The sequence below is a fragment of the Takifugu flavidus genome, chromosome 20 (assembly GCF_003711565.1).
Source record: "Takifugu flavidus isolate HTHZ2018 chromosome 20, ASM371156v2, whole genome shotgun sequence".
Classification (NCBI taxonomy): Eukaryota; Metazoa; Chordata; class Actinopteri; order Tetraodontiformes; family Tetraodontidae; genus Takifugu; species Takifugu flavidus.
Window position 1 is genome coordinate 7,901,709 of NC_079539.1, and position 15,140 is coordinate 7,916,848.

The 15,140-nt window shown below is 45.6% G+C and overlaps 1 protein-coding gene across 2 annotated transcripts in view; it reads left to right on the plus strand.

Annotated features, from left to right (window-relative positions):
- brinp1 (bone morphogenetic protein/retinoic acid inducible neural-specific 1) overlaps window positions 1–15,140 on the plus strand; it is a 63,790-nt gene that overhangs the window by 16,959 nt on the left and 31,691 nt on the right. For both annotated transcript variants that reach the window (XM_057018794.1, XM_057018795.1), the window contains exons 2-3: window positions 627–894; window positions 12,164–12,354. In XM_057018794.1, coding sequence (XP_056874774.1) covers window positions 677–894; window positions 12,164–12,354 — 409 coding nt within the window. In that variant the 5' untranslated portion in view covers window positions 627–676. The remainder of the gene's footprint in view (window positions 1–626; window positions 895–12,163; window positions 12,355–15,140) is intronic.

Genomic DNA, 15,140 nt, shown 5'->3' on the forward strand with positions numbered 1-15,140 from the left:
ATTATTTTGCAATTTTGGTCGCAATCAGGAAAACTAAATGAGACATGCTGTTTAATATCAAATTCCTAATTAGTTATGGTCATACATTCTAATCTGTAGCATAAGCGGACCAATCCAGGCAATGAGACGCTGTATCTGCTCTCTTTACTCTGGATTTGACCCAGGGTTGCCATTTTGTATCACGGCGTCTTTAGCGATTCATCACATTGTGATCCGACAGCTGAAGCTGCCCCCCCCAGCTGTAATTGACACTGCTGCGTAAAGGGACATGGTATCTCTTTCACTCCTGCGGTTGAGTGTCACAACATGTCTCCTAACCTTGTCAGGAGCTATCATGACACCAATTAGCGTTTTTATCATAAAAGAGGAGGCGCTTGTCAGCAAAGCGGATAAATGCATGCGATCGCCCCCCCAAAAAAAACAGAAAAAGGAGTGAAATGAAAAAGAATCTACAGCGGAGAAGAAAAACAAATGCATGTCTTGGTGAAGCGACAGTGACAGCGGCCCTATTGTATTTGTTCGCTACAAGACAATTAACCTAACGCTAAGACATCCGCGGCTCCTAAAATAGACCGGACGTGTAATGACTCTCTGTTTCTGCCTCTCTTCTCTCTCTCTCTCCTCAGGTCTCCATAGAATGGAGCGAGAATGAACAGAGAGCGGCTTAAGAAAAAGCATGAACTGGAGGTTTATTGAGGTCATCTGCTTCCTGTTTATATGGGACCATATAACAGTTCAGTCTTCCCGCCAGGACCCGTCGGCCACTGAGCAGCATGTCGCCAAGCAATATGACTGGCTCATCTCTGACCGTGGACCGTTCCACCACTCCCGGAGTTACCTGTCCTTTGTGGACATCTTCCACCAGGGCTTTACGACCAGATATAAGATTTATAGGTGAGTTCTTCTTCTTCTTCTGTGGTTTTAATCCTTTGCAACGTGCACCATCGTGCAACCTTTTTAAGATGTTGGCGCCAAAGTTTCCAACTGGATCCTAAAGCTGCACATCCACAAAACAATCCAGAATAGTCCAGAAAAAGCACCTTATTAGGGAAAGCCTATTGTTTTTATATGGCCGATGAGTGGTAAATGAGTGAAATGAACTTTAATATCTCCAGCTTTTTTCCCGTGCAAATTAGGATTTAATGAGTTGGCAAGACTCATACGGCCTAATTAAACACTTCTGACCAGTTAAGAGTGCTTTTTTTGTGATTGCATTAATAGTGCAGTTGGCCGATGGTAAAATGGCTAATCGGGTTCACCCAAACACACAAATGCGACTCATTAAAACCAAGTTTAACCGATAACCACCCGGTTTGTGTTCTCCAGCACTCTGCATACTTCACCCCGTGGCTGTATCCTCTCATGTCGCCTCACAGGTGAAGGAAAAAAGAAGTCGGGGTGGAAAAAAACGACAACTTTCTTAGAATAATATGCTTTGATAACCGTGCGCTAACTCACAAGTATAGAGAGCGCAAGACAAAGGCGGGGAGTTGTGTGCTACGCTCCTTTTGGCAGCGTGTTCTCTTCCACCGCCTCCGTCTCTCTTGGTACTGTGCCGCAGCCCTCAGTCCCCACCGGCTTTCATGCCTCGATACTGTCACACCAACAGTAAACAAAGTATTTGCATAATGTGCAGCTTGACAGAGGAAGAGGTTGCACAGAGAATCCAGACGCAACTTCCAGCTTCCCGCCATCCGCGCAACCGCTAACTGCTCTGCTCCCACCTGGGCACCGCCGGGATCGTGGTGCCCAGGTGGCGCCTGTGGTTTCTGCCTCTTAACAGACAGGCACACGATGCGGCAATGACATTTTTCATTAGAGGACCACCAACAAATGCGTTTGCAGCGTGCTGGCTCCGGTCCCAGCAGGAGGCCTACACATCATTTCAGTCATAAACACGTCTTTCACCCGTATTGGTGCCAAAGCAGTGACATGAGGCGCTGCGGACTTTTGTCTGGAAGGGAATGGCGCGTCCCCTCTGTCCTCGTCCGCCGGTGATTGCTCGGCCGTGTTCTCCTCTAACCAGCAATGAGGACTGAATCGCCTTGTAAATTTCCCCGGGGACTCGCGCTGCCTCGACGATTTAGCGGTGGAAAGTGGCGGAATCAGATTTGCAGGGGGACAAAGCGTCCACTCCTTCCAGGCGCTCTTATCGAGAGGTATTACTTCAGGGACGTGCTGCTCGGACAATGCCGACGCGATCGCCAACAAACAAATCTGCCCCATCTTTAATAACGAGGGCACTCCGCCTAATTTGCCAGATAAACACAGATTTAGGGCGTTCGAGTCTCCTGTCTGGTGTTCTGGAAAGGTCACCATCACATTAAGGATAATGAGACAAGCCACAAATGATCCCCTTCCTGCAGATTTAAAGACATTATTGCGGCATTTATTTGGACAAGCATGACAACTCTGTCACCTTTTTCACCCTAAATTCCCTCTCCCCCTTCCTCTTATATCATATGAACGCACATTTCTCCAATGGCGTCCATCAGTCTCTTTAACCGCCTCCTCCGAGCTGCTCTCGCATGAGCCGCAGCCTAATGTTTGTGCTTCTGCTCTCGATGGCCTGTTCCACTCGCGCTCGCATCTGGTTCTGCTGCTTGTACCTTATTATGGGGTCGAATGTGTTTCAGATGATGCGTGTTCCCTCTTTGGTCTTTGTTCGCGGTGCTCTATCTCAGGTTCCTGTGTGCCTGAGTGAAAAACCAATATAAATGCAAATCTGCTCGCCATTAATGCATTTTAAAGGCCTCAAATCAGCATTGCACTGTAATCAAAGAGGCGGGATGGGGGTTGTTTAGAATAAAAAATATTTATGAAAATGAATAGTGCTGATCATACTTTGAAAGGCACTGCAGGAGCGAATGAATAGAACGGGCTTATATAGGGACTCGTCACCGGGGCCTTGGATCTCCAGAGGTTCTGCAATTACCAAAAATTACACATGCAAAAATACCCTTAAAAAGTGCACCTCTAAGTCTAATATAATGTGCAGCAATGACCAAAACAAACAAGAAAAAAGTGTGTATTTCAAAATGGCAATGTGAATATTTCAATCAGTGCCTGCAGCTAAAATGATTATTAGCATAGCACGAGCTAACCTATTTAAAAATGAATTATTGGGCTGCACCAAACCGATGAATCAGACCAAGCAGCATCAACAATAAAACAACCAGAGCTTTGCTTTTAGATCTATTCTATTTTTGGCCCCTTAGGTGCATGCCAGCACTGTTCTGAGACTGGTACCTTATCAATTACATCTGCACACACTCACATTTAGCCTCACCTTGTTCCAAGAATTTAGTAAAATACCCATGACAGCTGTAATAGGAGCGGGCGCTTGTTGAGGTAAAATGTGACACTTAAATAGCTGCTTTCTCTGTAATTCTCTCATATGCTGACAGGCGTTTTGGGCTGCATCTCTGCTTTAGTTTCATATCTTCAGTCTGGCTGCTACAGCTTCCACAGTCTAAAGACGAGTACAGCAACTTTGTCTTATAAGTTGTAGCTGATCTGACCCTGTGTGCTTGTGTAACCTTGTAAGCCGACCTGTCATCCAGCCCAGTAATAACTGGGACTGGCTCCAGCTCTCTGCAACGTTGCATAATGGTGATGGATAACGTTGGAGATGGGCAAACTGCAGGCAGGGATGAGCCCGCGGTGATGAAACAGACACGGCAAATTTATGTATATATGTTAAATCAACTATTTCCTTCCTTAAATCATATTTGGCAAAACACTATCTAGCTGAAATGAATGGCTGTCTATTCACCTTCTGGAGATCAGACATTGTTAATATTATTATTAGATATGAGCTTTTGATTTGGGAGATTGTGCAAACAATCTCAAGGCCCACGCCTCTAGCGCCTCCTGCTGTTAAATATTTGACTCAAACTCACCTATATCATATCGGAGGTCTGTCCTGTTGTCTCTGCTCTAATGGATTCACCTCGTATATCTTCAGCTGAGGATGGAGAGCCTCAGCGCCTTCGTCACAGCAACCCTCCTTGTTATTTTTTGGTTCCACTAATTAATTTCCTTCGCCTGGTTTGATGCGTAGCAGATGAAGCTAGACGACCCCAGAACATGCTGATGCTAACAGCTGCAGTTCTGGTTTGAAAAGCTTCAGTAGACTTGAATGCTAACCTAGCTAGCGAGCAGAGATCTGAAATATAGGAAGACGCGGGGAGCTCATAGCTGGCAGAGCCGATCATGGAAATTATGCGATGTACCCAGGTATGGGAGGCAAATCAGCATCTCCAGTGACTCAGGACAGATCTGAATGGAACCCTTTCTCTGACTCACTCTAGCACCTCGCCAAAACCAAAACAGGCTTTGGTTTTCACATTTTAAGTGTTTTTTCCCCTTCTAACCCAAGCAGTACCTCACAAATTTAATGATCAGTTTTTTTCACACTGCCTTTGTGTTCCCGAGTCTTTCCGGTGCTGTAATGGGCTCTGCTCACAAAGCAGCTGCAGCTATAGATGAGAACTCATTTTCATTGGGATATTTCTATTAAATATAGGATCAATGTTGTCATGATTTGAAACTCAAAGCCCTGTACAGCTCCACGCCAGCCTCAAATCCACAATTGTCAGACTTGTCACGGTTATATTTAATTCACACACATTATGCATTCCTCTAACTCCACGTTTCCTTCATGATAATTATTCCCAAGTATATTCAGTCCACAAACACTTGATAAGCATTAAACCGTGAATATATAATCTGCAGCTATAATTTGCATGTGCAAAGAACTTCTTTTATTCCATCTAATTTAAACTCCTCATCAAACACAGCCTCAATCTTCACACTCGCTTCACCTTTTTAATGCAAAATTATTTTTTTTATCTTTAAGGGTTTTTTCTTTTCTTTCAGAGGAGCAAGGCAGCCACATTTATGCAATTTTCAAACATTTTAATGAACTAGAAATGGCAAAATTACAGCAAAATCTGCAGTTTTAGCTCTTTTTATGGTCTTGATTATTTGGAAGAGCCATCTGTAATTGTGCAGAGTTGGGGGGGGCGCTCCGGCCATCTTTAATTCAGGAGGCTATAGCCAAAGGAAAGAGGAAGTCACGGGGGATGAAACAGACTGCAGAAACACAGCAGACATCGGGGGGACTGGGACGCGACTTGGCGGCGAGCTGGTGCTAAAAATGCGTCATTAAGAATGTCGGAGTGTTACAGACAGGAAGAAGGGGCTGATGAGGTGAGTGTGGCTGCGACGTAATGGTGGGGGCTGACGGTGAGGTCAGGGACGGGGTGAGGAAGGAGCCGCGCTCAGATGACTCAAAACTGCGGTGAACCCGCTGCACCTTGTCCCTGCCAAGGAAAAATAAAAGCCATCCATTATTAAAGCCCTTCCTGCTGTGTAATCATAGCTGCGCGGAGGAAATCACGTGTTTATCAGAATGGGTCTTTTTTCACCCCTCTCCCCCCGTCAGGGTGACAAGTTTTGCAGCTGGGTGCTTTTCAGGCGCTGCGGCATCATTGTTGCCCTTGAAACGCAGCAAACCCGCCGCAGCCTGACCTGATGACGTCACCAGACCTCCTTTTTCAGGATGGAGGCTGTTAAAACAGACATGAAGCGCAACATTAATTCAGTCTGTTCCGTAGGTCCACTCTGGGGCATGAATGTGAATTAGGTGAGTCACGGCCGTCCTGTCACGCATAGGATGTCGGTCCATCCGTAACCAGATCCAACATGGGCTCGCAGGCGGTGGCGGGGCTCACGAATGAGGCGCCAGGTCACAGAGTTGAATTACAAAACTGCGCGCTGCTCTCTAATTGTAAAGGAAGAACCACTGGAAGGTTCTATTAGAACAGAAGCGCTGCCAGAAGTGGTTCTCCAGGGAGCCCCTTAGCTACAGTTTCTGGTTCCTGGTGCAGAAGTGGCTCTGTGTTTGTGGGGGAGGTACGGCTCTAAGAATCCATCCTGGCAGCAGGAGCAAATAATTAAAAAAGAAAAAAAAACAAAAACCCAAGCCTCTGTGTCCAGGCAGCGATTCAAAACCAATCAAATCATCGATATGACGGCGGGAACCAGGGCGGCAGCGGTTCCACCCAAAGAATTCCAATCAGGCGAGGCGTGCTGATGCTTGTTTTCCTTTAGCTGTATATGTTTAGGAGGAGCAACGGGGGCTGGCGAAGGGGTGGAGAACATGCCGGCGGCAGAAATCCCCCATTGTGGGACAAGTTAATTACTCTCAGGGAAAAGATGGTAATTAGAGGAGAAGCAGGAGGGCAGAAGGAGCTGTCGGGGTTAAGAGCGGACTAATTCAAGGTGCGGGACATGTGTGCCACCCTCCCTGGTGAACGGCAGGGCCGCGTCACCATGTGAAGGGCACGCCCATAGAGGGGGGAGGGGGCGCGACAAAGTCACCACTCCAATCCTGATGACGTCAGGATTACTTTGGACAAAACCCACGAGACGCCCGAACCAAACCCCACAAAAGCCGACTTATCTCCACCGGATTTCAAAGATGTCCGACGCAGAGGTTTCCATGGCATCCTAGCACGCAAGCTAGCACGCACACGGAACAGTCTACAACTCCTAAGGAGCGAAAAGTGCCATTTTGTTCCGGAGAGGTTCTGTCTAAGGTGCCTGAACGTCACGCCACACCCGAACAGCGGCCTCTCAACGCTGCAGTCGCCACCTGGTTGCTAACTCAGGAGCCATCAGCTGTGCGCTGTCTATTGTGCGCCCAAGCCGCCCTCGCACGGCGCTCCGACAGCAGAGGCTGTAAAAGAGCTTCTCTGGAGCGGCCTTCAAGATATCAGCTCAAGTATCATCATCATTAAGAATCTGGGGTTTCTTTTTCTGCCTTCGAAACACATATTTTATCAAAACGCAGCAGCTTAAGGTGTCTCCACAAATCAGCGGATTGTGGACCAAATAACCCCTTGACCTTCGCAAAGAACCTTTTCCTTTGTTTCGGCTGCTCTTGCGCTGGTAGACGCCGCGCTCGTCTTTTCTGCAGATTCCATTCTTTGTGCCTCTGCTTCCTCTGACAACACCACCGTGTTTTCCTCGTTTCCATGGATATTCTCTGCAGGTACCGCCGCAGATACGCGGTGCTTATTAAATCAGCCCCGACGACGATGTGATCGGCATCATTATCATCAACAATCCAAGGCTTCAACCTGAGGGTGTTTGTGATCAGCCACGAGGTATTTAAAACCATTTAAACCGGGCGAACGTGTGCAGAGGGACGCTCTCCCAGCCTCTGCGAGACGGCGTCTGCACCCCCATTAGCTGGACAGAAATATCTCTGCAGCTCTTCCCGGAGCACCCATGCATGGGATTAAGTTTTATTCCATAACAATTTAAATGGAATTCATACAGGTTGACAAATGCGTTTGATTTTTTTTTGCTGCACTTTGCCTCTTTATTACCCCGAAACGTCGCATTTCCCCCCTTTTCTCTGCCTCGCAATGACCAGACACCAGAAAAGTAGGAGTGAGGTGGGAGTGTAAGGGCGTTTTCCAAAATAAGTCTTCCTTCTCCACACAAGATGGATCTCTTTAATCTGATCCACTTTAAGTGAGCAATCGGATTTGGGTTGGGTGAGTTTTAAAGCGATTCGCCAGAGTTAACAGTGCGTTGCGTCTTCGTCGTGTTTTGATCTTTTGACCATCTGATCTGGACAGAAGACAGAAGCACGTTGCACAATGTAAATCACTAACGAGAGGCCTCTTTGTATCGGTCCTTCAAAGGAGAAACCCAGCACGTATGGATGGTGGTGTTGCCTGCTGGGATCCATGTCAGTTCTGCTTTCATCCGAGGGAACGGCGAGCTCGTGCGCGGCCTGTGTGGGAACACCGTGTAGGGAGTTAAAGGAAAAATGTCAATATCGTGTAGGAGGACAAAGCTGCTTCACACACATAAGTCATTCATGGGGGGATGCACTTTTATTGGATCGAAGTCCCCCTAGTTTGTTCAGCTTGCCAGCATTTTCTTTGAAATCGTGGACCAGTGAGCTCGTCTGTTCGCAGCATTTGCTGCAATGTGCGGCTGATAATGAGGGGTTTTGGTCTCAGTCACGTGGCTCATGTGTTTCCAAGCCCTTCTTACATCAAAAACTCTACTTTTCTTTTGAAAAAAATAATAAAATCCAGAGCTTATTGATGTTAGCATTCTCTAAACGTTAGCGCCTGAAAGCCCCATCAGGTACAAGCTAGTTCTGCTTATATGGAGTTTATGTGTGAATTAGCAAGACAGCAGGAGCATTTTTTTTGTCTTTCACTGCTGGAAGGAAGCGATTTTACATGAGAACAAATTTGAGGAGAGATAAAACCCACGTGTCTGTGCTGTATCCTCTTCAACTAGCAATTCAAGTATTACCCGAGTCACCCCGACAAATAAGTAGTGGAACAAATGACTAAAAATGAAAGGTTCATCCTTCATCAAAGCATGAAATCTGATGGCCGTCTGTCCCTTCACCCATCAGCGGGGGCCAACACAACCGACGTCAGGAGCATCAAACAAACACAGCTTATTCCACCTGGCTCTGCCTTTCGCAGGCTCCACAGAACCAAGCCCAATCTTGAAGGCAACACAGATTCTCCAGTTAAATTGGAAAAATGATGAAGATGTCATGGAAGGCCTCTGGCCCGCCATTCCCTTTGGTTCAGAGGGTTACTCACAGCCGCGTTCAATCTGCTGAGCGAATGTTTACTGCATCGATGCAAATTGATGCAGTAAAGGAGAGCCGTGTTCATCGTTTCTCTGTTGAAGTGGAAATACTGTAACCTACTGGACCTTTGAATCCACCAAGAGCAGAAATGGAATTCCAAATTGTCATTTTATGCTTTTTCTTCTTTTATTCCAAGACAATTGCGAAGCACTGACTCTTTTGTATGCAATATCGGTTATTTTTAGACTCCTGCCTTGTGTTTGAGACGCTTCAGATTTAATGGTAAAAGGATTCCTTTGTGTCTTCCAGCTTTAAACATTCTGTCATTAAAGCTATCAAGTGATTCGGTGATTTGAATTAATGACGGTTTACCCATACATTAGTGATGATGAAACAATTGAGAAAGGTCCCTGAGTCTTATTTACTCCAGGAAATGCAACGATTAATGACAAAAGGCGGATGTAGCTGGAACCTGAAGCACTGAGTCTTTGTGTTGAGATCGTATTTCAGGGCTTCAGCAGAACAAAAACGCCTCCCTACCGTGTGTGTGAATCGCTACATCCTCATCATGGGATCCACTCTTTGTTTTTCCTGAACTCCAAGCCTTTGAGTGGACCAGTGGGGTGGTTCTTATTGTTTTTCCCATTATCCTGCTCGTCCCACTCCCCCCCTCTATGCTCTGCTGCCAATCTAAAACATTAGCTCAAGTTCACTATTAAAAGGTAATCGTCAGCATTAAAGCCTCCATTTTGACAGCCCTAAGACTAAATCCATGGTCACCAGAGGTTGGCACTGCAGTCTGGGGGTAAAGATACCAACCAATTCCAATAGGACCACGTAGTGTGCAACAGTGAGCTATTATCTGCATCATTCCTTAAAATATTCATATCTTAACCGTGGAATATGGTTAAAAATAGCACGGCTGTCTGAAGCAGTAGCTGTAACAAACATTGCCAAAGATAAGCAGGATGACTGCAGCTAGCGAGCACCTTTAGCGTCACGGACATGGAAGCTTTCAGTGGGCCCAAATACACAAAATAATGTTACTCTAAATTAAACATTCACTGTGACTTTAGCATCTTAAATCATTCATCCCTGGATATGGTAAGACTTTCTGCTTGATAAATATTGTATCTTTATCCATAAATTAAAACCGTGCGGCTAAATTAAGGTCCCTTAAGGGTATGTTTCCCCCAAACCGCGCGCAAAATTGATTAAGTTTTAACGACGCCGAGGACGCTGTTCCCCGAATTATTTGTCAGGACAGGCAGACGGATGCATCTAACGGCGTTTTGGTTGCAACACTCTGTCTTTGGCGTGACGTAACTCGTACGACAACAGCAACAGCGACACGAGTTGCGACAGAGTTGAGTCATCGTCAGTGACAGTTCAAACCTGATCATCCTGAGCGAAGCGTAAACACTCAATAAGTTGTCATTTATGGGAAGGATTCCCATAAATCGGGCCGTGGCACTGTTGTCGGCCCATTTAGAAGACGCTACCATGTTCACTTTCTATTCGATTTCATATTTTCACTCCTTCCTTTCATGCAAACAAAGTGAAAGAAGCATTTTGTCAGCTATTTCTGTTTTGTTGCCCCTCCCCCCACGCCAACAAAGACGTGACAGAGGTCAGGCCTGATCTGAGTGATTCTTTTTAAACATGTTTTGCTTGTAAGACTTTGATCGATGGCGACAGGGGTTGAATGCAGCGCGCCGCGACTAAGTTCCAAAACTTACTGATGTCATCCACTAGTCATCAAGTAGACTGCGCCTCCATGTTCCACGGAGGTGTCGCCACCGCGCCGCGCTCTAAGGTACCGTCTCTCTGCACACGTGGCGTTTTCATCAGCTCTAGCTCGTCGTCTTCTGGCTTCGAGCTTCGGTGTCAGAATTAACAAAACGCCTGTGGTGACACACGACATGGGCCTGTTTTCCAGCCTCTATTGACATCAAGAGAATATTCCCCGGAGCGATGACAGAGTCCGACTCTAACTGAAGCAGAAAATGCGCTCAGCATGCTGCCTAAATCGTAAAAAACTCGCCATCGGCACATTTTAGGTTACAGACGGCAACATATATTCCCAACAGAATCCTGCAAAAGCAATTAGCATCAAAGTAGTGAAACAGATTGCTCCAGTCTTCATATTCCAACAACCTTCATCTGAAGTCATATTAACGGGAGTTTATTAAGAAACATCCAAAGGAAACGCCGAGGGAAGCGTGCGATACCCGAAACGGTAAAACTGCGTCGTCCTCGTCCACCGCAGCTGCTGTTTGTCTTTGCGGCGTTAGTATTCTGATGTTTAATAATCCTGTTGAGAAGATAAAGATGTGCATTTACTGGCCGCACTACGCGCCTCTACAGCTTCCATAACTCTCAACAAGTGGATGCTCTCTGTACACAAAGCTCCTCGTGCGCCGTCAAGGCTCGATCGCCGCCGTTAGAGACGTGAACTATGGAAGACCGCCAGCATCCTTGATGATATTTATAAATCTAAGAATGTTTTATGGCGCTCAGTTTATGTATTTGGTAATTTCAGCAGGATGTGATGCACATCCTCCCACACAACTTACTCCAGGCAATAATCACCTATGTTTCCTTTCTCCATCCCGTGTAGCGCCGACGCCATTTATCTCATCTTAACTTCCTTTGATAGGCCATTAAACCGGGCTTGGAGCTGTGAAGTCGAGCACTGAATCATGTTGCCTTCCATCTGTTGCCGTGCATAATTTGGGGCAGTGGGGTCCAAGTACATATGGGCGCTGTATAAAGTTTTATGCAATAATTGGCAGTGACAGAAGCACGAGGTGGATTCTGGGAAAAATAATGGATATCTTTGGGGAGCGGCGGCGGCGGCAGAGAGGAGAAACTAAATCCAGCCTTTCCCAGCGCCTTTTTCCTTTCAGAACCCGACAGAACATGAAGCGTTTTTTTAGAAATTTCCAGTCCCGTCAGAGTATATTTGTTGAGGACGGTGGGAGAGCAATGGGGACTTGGCTAAAGTGAACGTTCCACCATCTGGGCCACAAAGCGTTGACGGACTATCCGGAAGTGTTGGCTGCACTGTGCATACGATCCAGACCAGCCGGAGCCTCCAGTGGGAGCATAAGTGCTCGTGTCCATGTTGAACACTGGTCCAAAAATGCCAACCAAAAACATTCCTGATGGTTTCCGATGCATTTTTCTACATGCGCTTGTTTTCTTTAAAGCACATATTTGATGCGCCCCATTTCATTTAAAGAAGGCTCTTTGGATTAAACCGATGTGCCTGCTTGAACTAATAGAGGTTTTGTTGCACTCTGAGTCATACACTCACTCTAATTGAGCTCTAAATCTGACTCCCAGGGAATGCTTTTAAAAAATTCCCTCTGTAACAAAGGAAATTACGTTGTCCCTCATTCTGTGAAAAGAGGGGGATTTGTTTTGCAGTTGTCGAAACAGCCAGTTGACATTTTTGCACATGAAAGAGCTTCATTACCCTCGTTCACACGTTCCTGCTTGGTCCCGTGTCCTCAACAGGGAATTTGCACGTTGGAAGGTGAGGAACACAGCGATCGAGAGGAGGGACCTGATCCGGAACCCCGTGCCGCTCATGCCCGAGTTCCAGCGCAGCGTACGCTTGCTAGGCCGCAGACCCACCACCCAGCAGTTCATCGACACCATCATTAAGAAATATGGGACGCACCTCCTCATCTCAGCCACCCTGGGGGGTAAGAGCACCTGCCAGCACAGAGTTTTACCTTTAAATTCAATTGTCAGCTGCCATAAATCTTCATACTTAGCTGAGCAGAAATGATTTGATAACAAAAATGATTGTGAAATGCAGCAAGGGGCCCTGACGAACGCCACGATTTTTTTTAAACCCTATTTTTACAAATAAATATTGTTGAATGACTGATTCTGTCACAATTCAATAACACGATTGATGTGTGAGCAGCGTGAGGGCACGATTGAGTGATTTCAGCTCTAAAAACAGAAGAGAAAAACCATGAAAATGTCGACTGCGTCATGTTTCATTTCACGCAGAAACAAAAGGAGAAACATCAGCAGGATAAAAACTAAATTTAATTCTTTAAAAGGTGGAATATCTGTGAGCACGCTCATAAATTAAATTGCAACAATGCTAACTGGTTGACCCACTTGAAAATGAAGACCTCTCGACACCCCTGCATGTCAATCACACTGCCAGTCTACGAAAGCATGAAATAAATATGACAAAAAAAACACATCATGTTGCATTCAGGCTCCCGTGAGCCCTCAGGTCAGGCAAACATGCACCCTTCCAGCAGCATATAGCACTTTTGGCTATCGCTAATGCAGGCGGGCTGGGAAAAACAGAACCATTACGCAAAATTCTTTTGTTTTCAACGTCTCTTTTAGTTTTAGGCTGAACCGAAGTTCAATTAAAAAAAATAATAAAAACACAACTTAACTACAGTATATGATGCCAAAACCAGGGTTTAACAACAGCAAAAGGTGTTACTACTAAATATTTCTAGTATATGAATTACTTATTTATGTAGTATTTCTGCATATTTGAGCTAAATATAGACTGAACACACATGCTATGGACCTGCTGTATGTAATATATACATACGCACGCAAAATTAAACTCGGTCACACTTCAAAAGTGAGTATAAAGAAACGATTATCACATCTGTCAGGCTGATCTGACCAGCAGATGACTTGTTTAAATCTGAATAATAGAGCCACCTCCTGCATCAGCACGAGTAATTTCAGAAATGACATCAGATTTCTTAAAGCTTCCTCGCAAAAGAGGAATAAATGCCTTTAATGGACGATATCAGAGTGTTGGATGTGTTTCCAAAAATGGAAGTGAGGCTCGCTGGCAGTGGAAATGGCTTCTCCCTCCAATCTCTTATCTTATCTGGATCTGAAAGGGACACACGGAGGCAGCTAGCTGTGATTACGCTGCCAAATGCATTTCAAAGATATAATTAGTGCGATAATCTGCTCTTTCTCAATCGCCACGCGTGAAGCGTCGTCGAGTGGCTTCAGATGTGTAAAACTCGGCCTCGGAAACACTCGTGCTGTCATGCTGCTTAAAGGAATAAAAAAAAGGTTTTGCAATTAAAACTTTTATATAAGTTAACGAACGTCGCAACGATTTGTTAAAGATCACTTTTGCGATCAACTTACCTCAGAAAATGTATACGTTCGTTTGGAGATGTACACAAAGAAGAATCAATTTATTCTCTTCCAAAAATGCTGTATTGTTTGCTATTTTGTCAATAAAACACAGACTAACTGATATTCCTGATTTCAAACCCCAAAGTGTGATTTTATAGCCGACATTTCCACCAAAAGCCTATTTTTGCAGCTCGCCCCTTTTCTAGGTGCACGCTGGGACACCATTTAGGTTTTTCAGCTAAATCTAGAAGAATTACCCTAAATTGCACCTTTCAATCAGTTAATTTCATGTTTTTCCTCCATTTGTGATTTCTTTCCTTGTTTTAGTTTGGATTGCTCCCTAGCAGGAGGGTAAGGAGGTAATAGATTTGATGAACATGGTCAGGAGGGGGCAAATCTCTGGCTCTCAAGTCATTATTGCCTCATATGTTTGCCCCTCCTATGCCAGCCCTGTGCCTGACACTCCCGTTGTTGTTGGTTTGAATTTACGGAGCCTTTTTTCCCCACTGAAACTTCTTCTGTATGCATCCTGATGCCCGGAGAGAGAAATTGGCCAATTGTGCAGTAACTCAGACACCTCTGAGGAGGGATGTCGCGGCGGAGGGAGGGAGCCATGCCAGACGGTGAGGGGGCGACGGGAACAAGCTGGTGATTGAGCCAGGAGCCATAACCTGATCACATTTTGCATCGTGATCCCTGAATGGAGAGACTGGGAAACAATCAGTGCTTGAAATGTGCATTGCATGAAGGAAATTGTGCTTCTGTGTGGAGTCAGAAGGCCTTTTTGTAGAAGGCAGAAAGGGCTTTGTGCCGTTTCCTGCTGTCTCCCAAACACCAAACATGTTCCTGCTGAGCCGACCTTCCTTCTGTGCCTTCTGGAAACACTAAAAAGAGCTATCCAGGAGTTTGTTCTTGACTTATTCATAAACGCAAGAATCAACAATGTGGCCAGAAGCGGGAGCAGGAAGTCTGGCCCGTCGGGTTTCAGCTCGGCTAGAAAAGAAAAGGGGTTGGAAACAACAAAAGTAAAGCGAAGAGAGGATTGTGATTCACGAGGAACGGTGCAAATGAATATTACTCAGGAGAAACATGTTGCATAAATCTTGGGGGGGAGGACAAGACTAACAGGAATACAGATGTTAAACCAAATGCTGCTGGATCCTTGTGTGTGTGTGTGTGAGTGTGTGTGTGTGTGTGTGTGTGTGTGTGTGGGGGGGGGGGGGGGGGGGGTTCAGGATTCAGGGATCAATCATTTTAGTGGATGGCACCAGCCAAATGCAACATCGATTAGAACAGATGAAAGCATCACCAGGAGGCGAAAATATTGTCTTCACGAAAGAGAAAC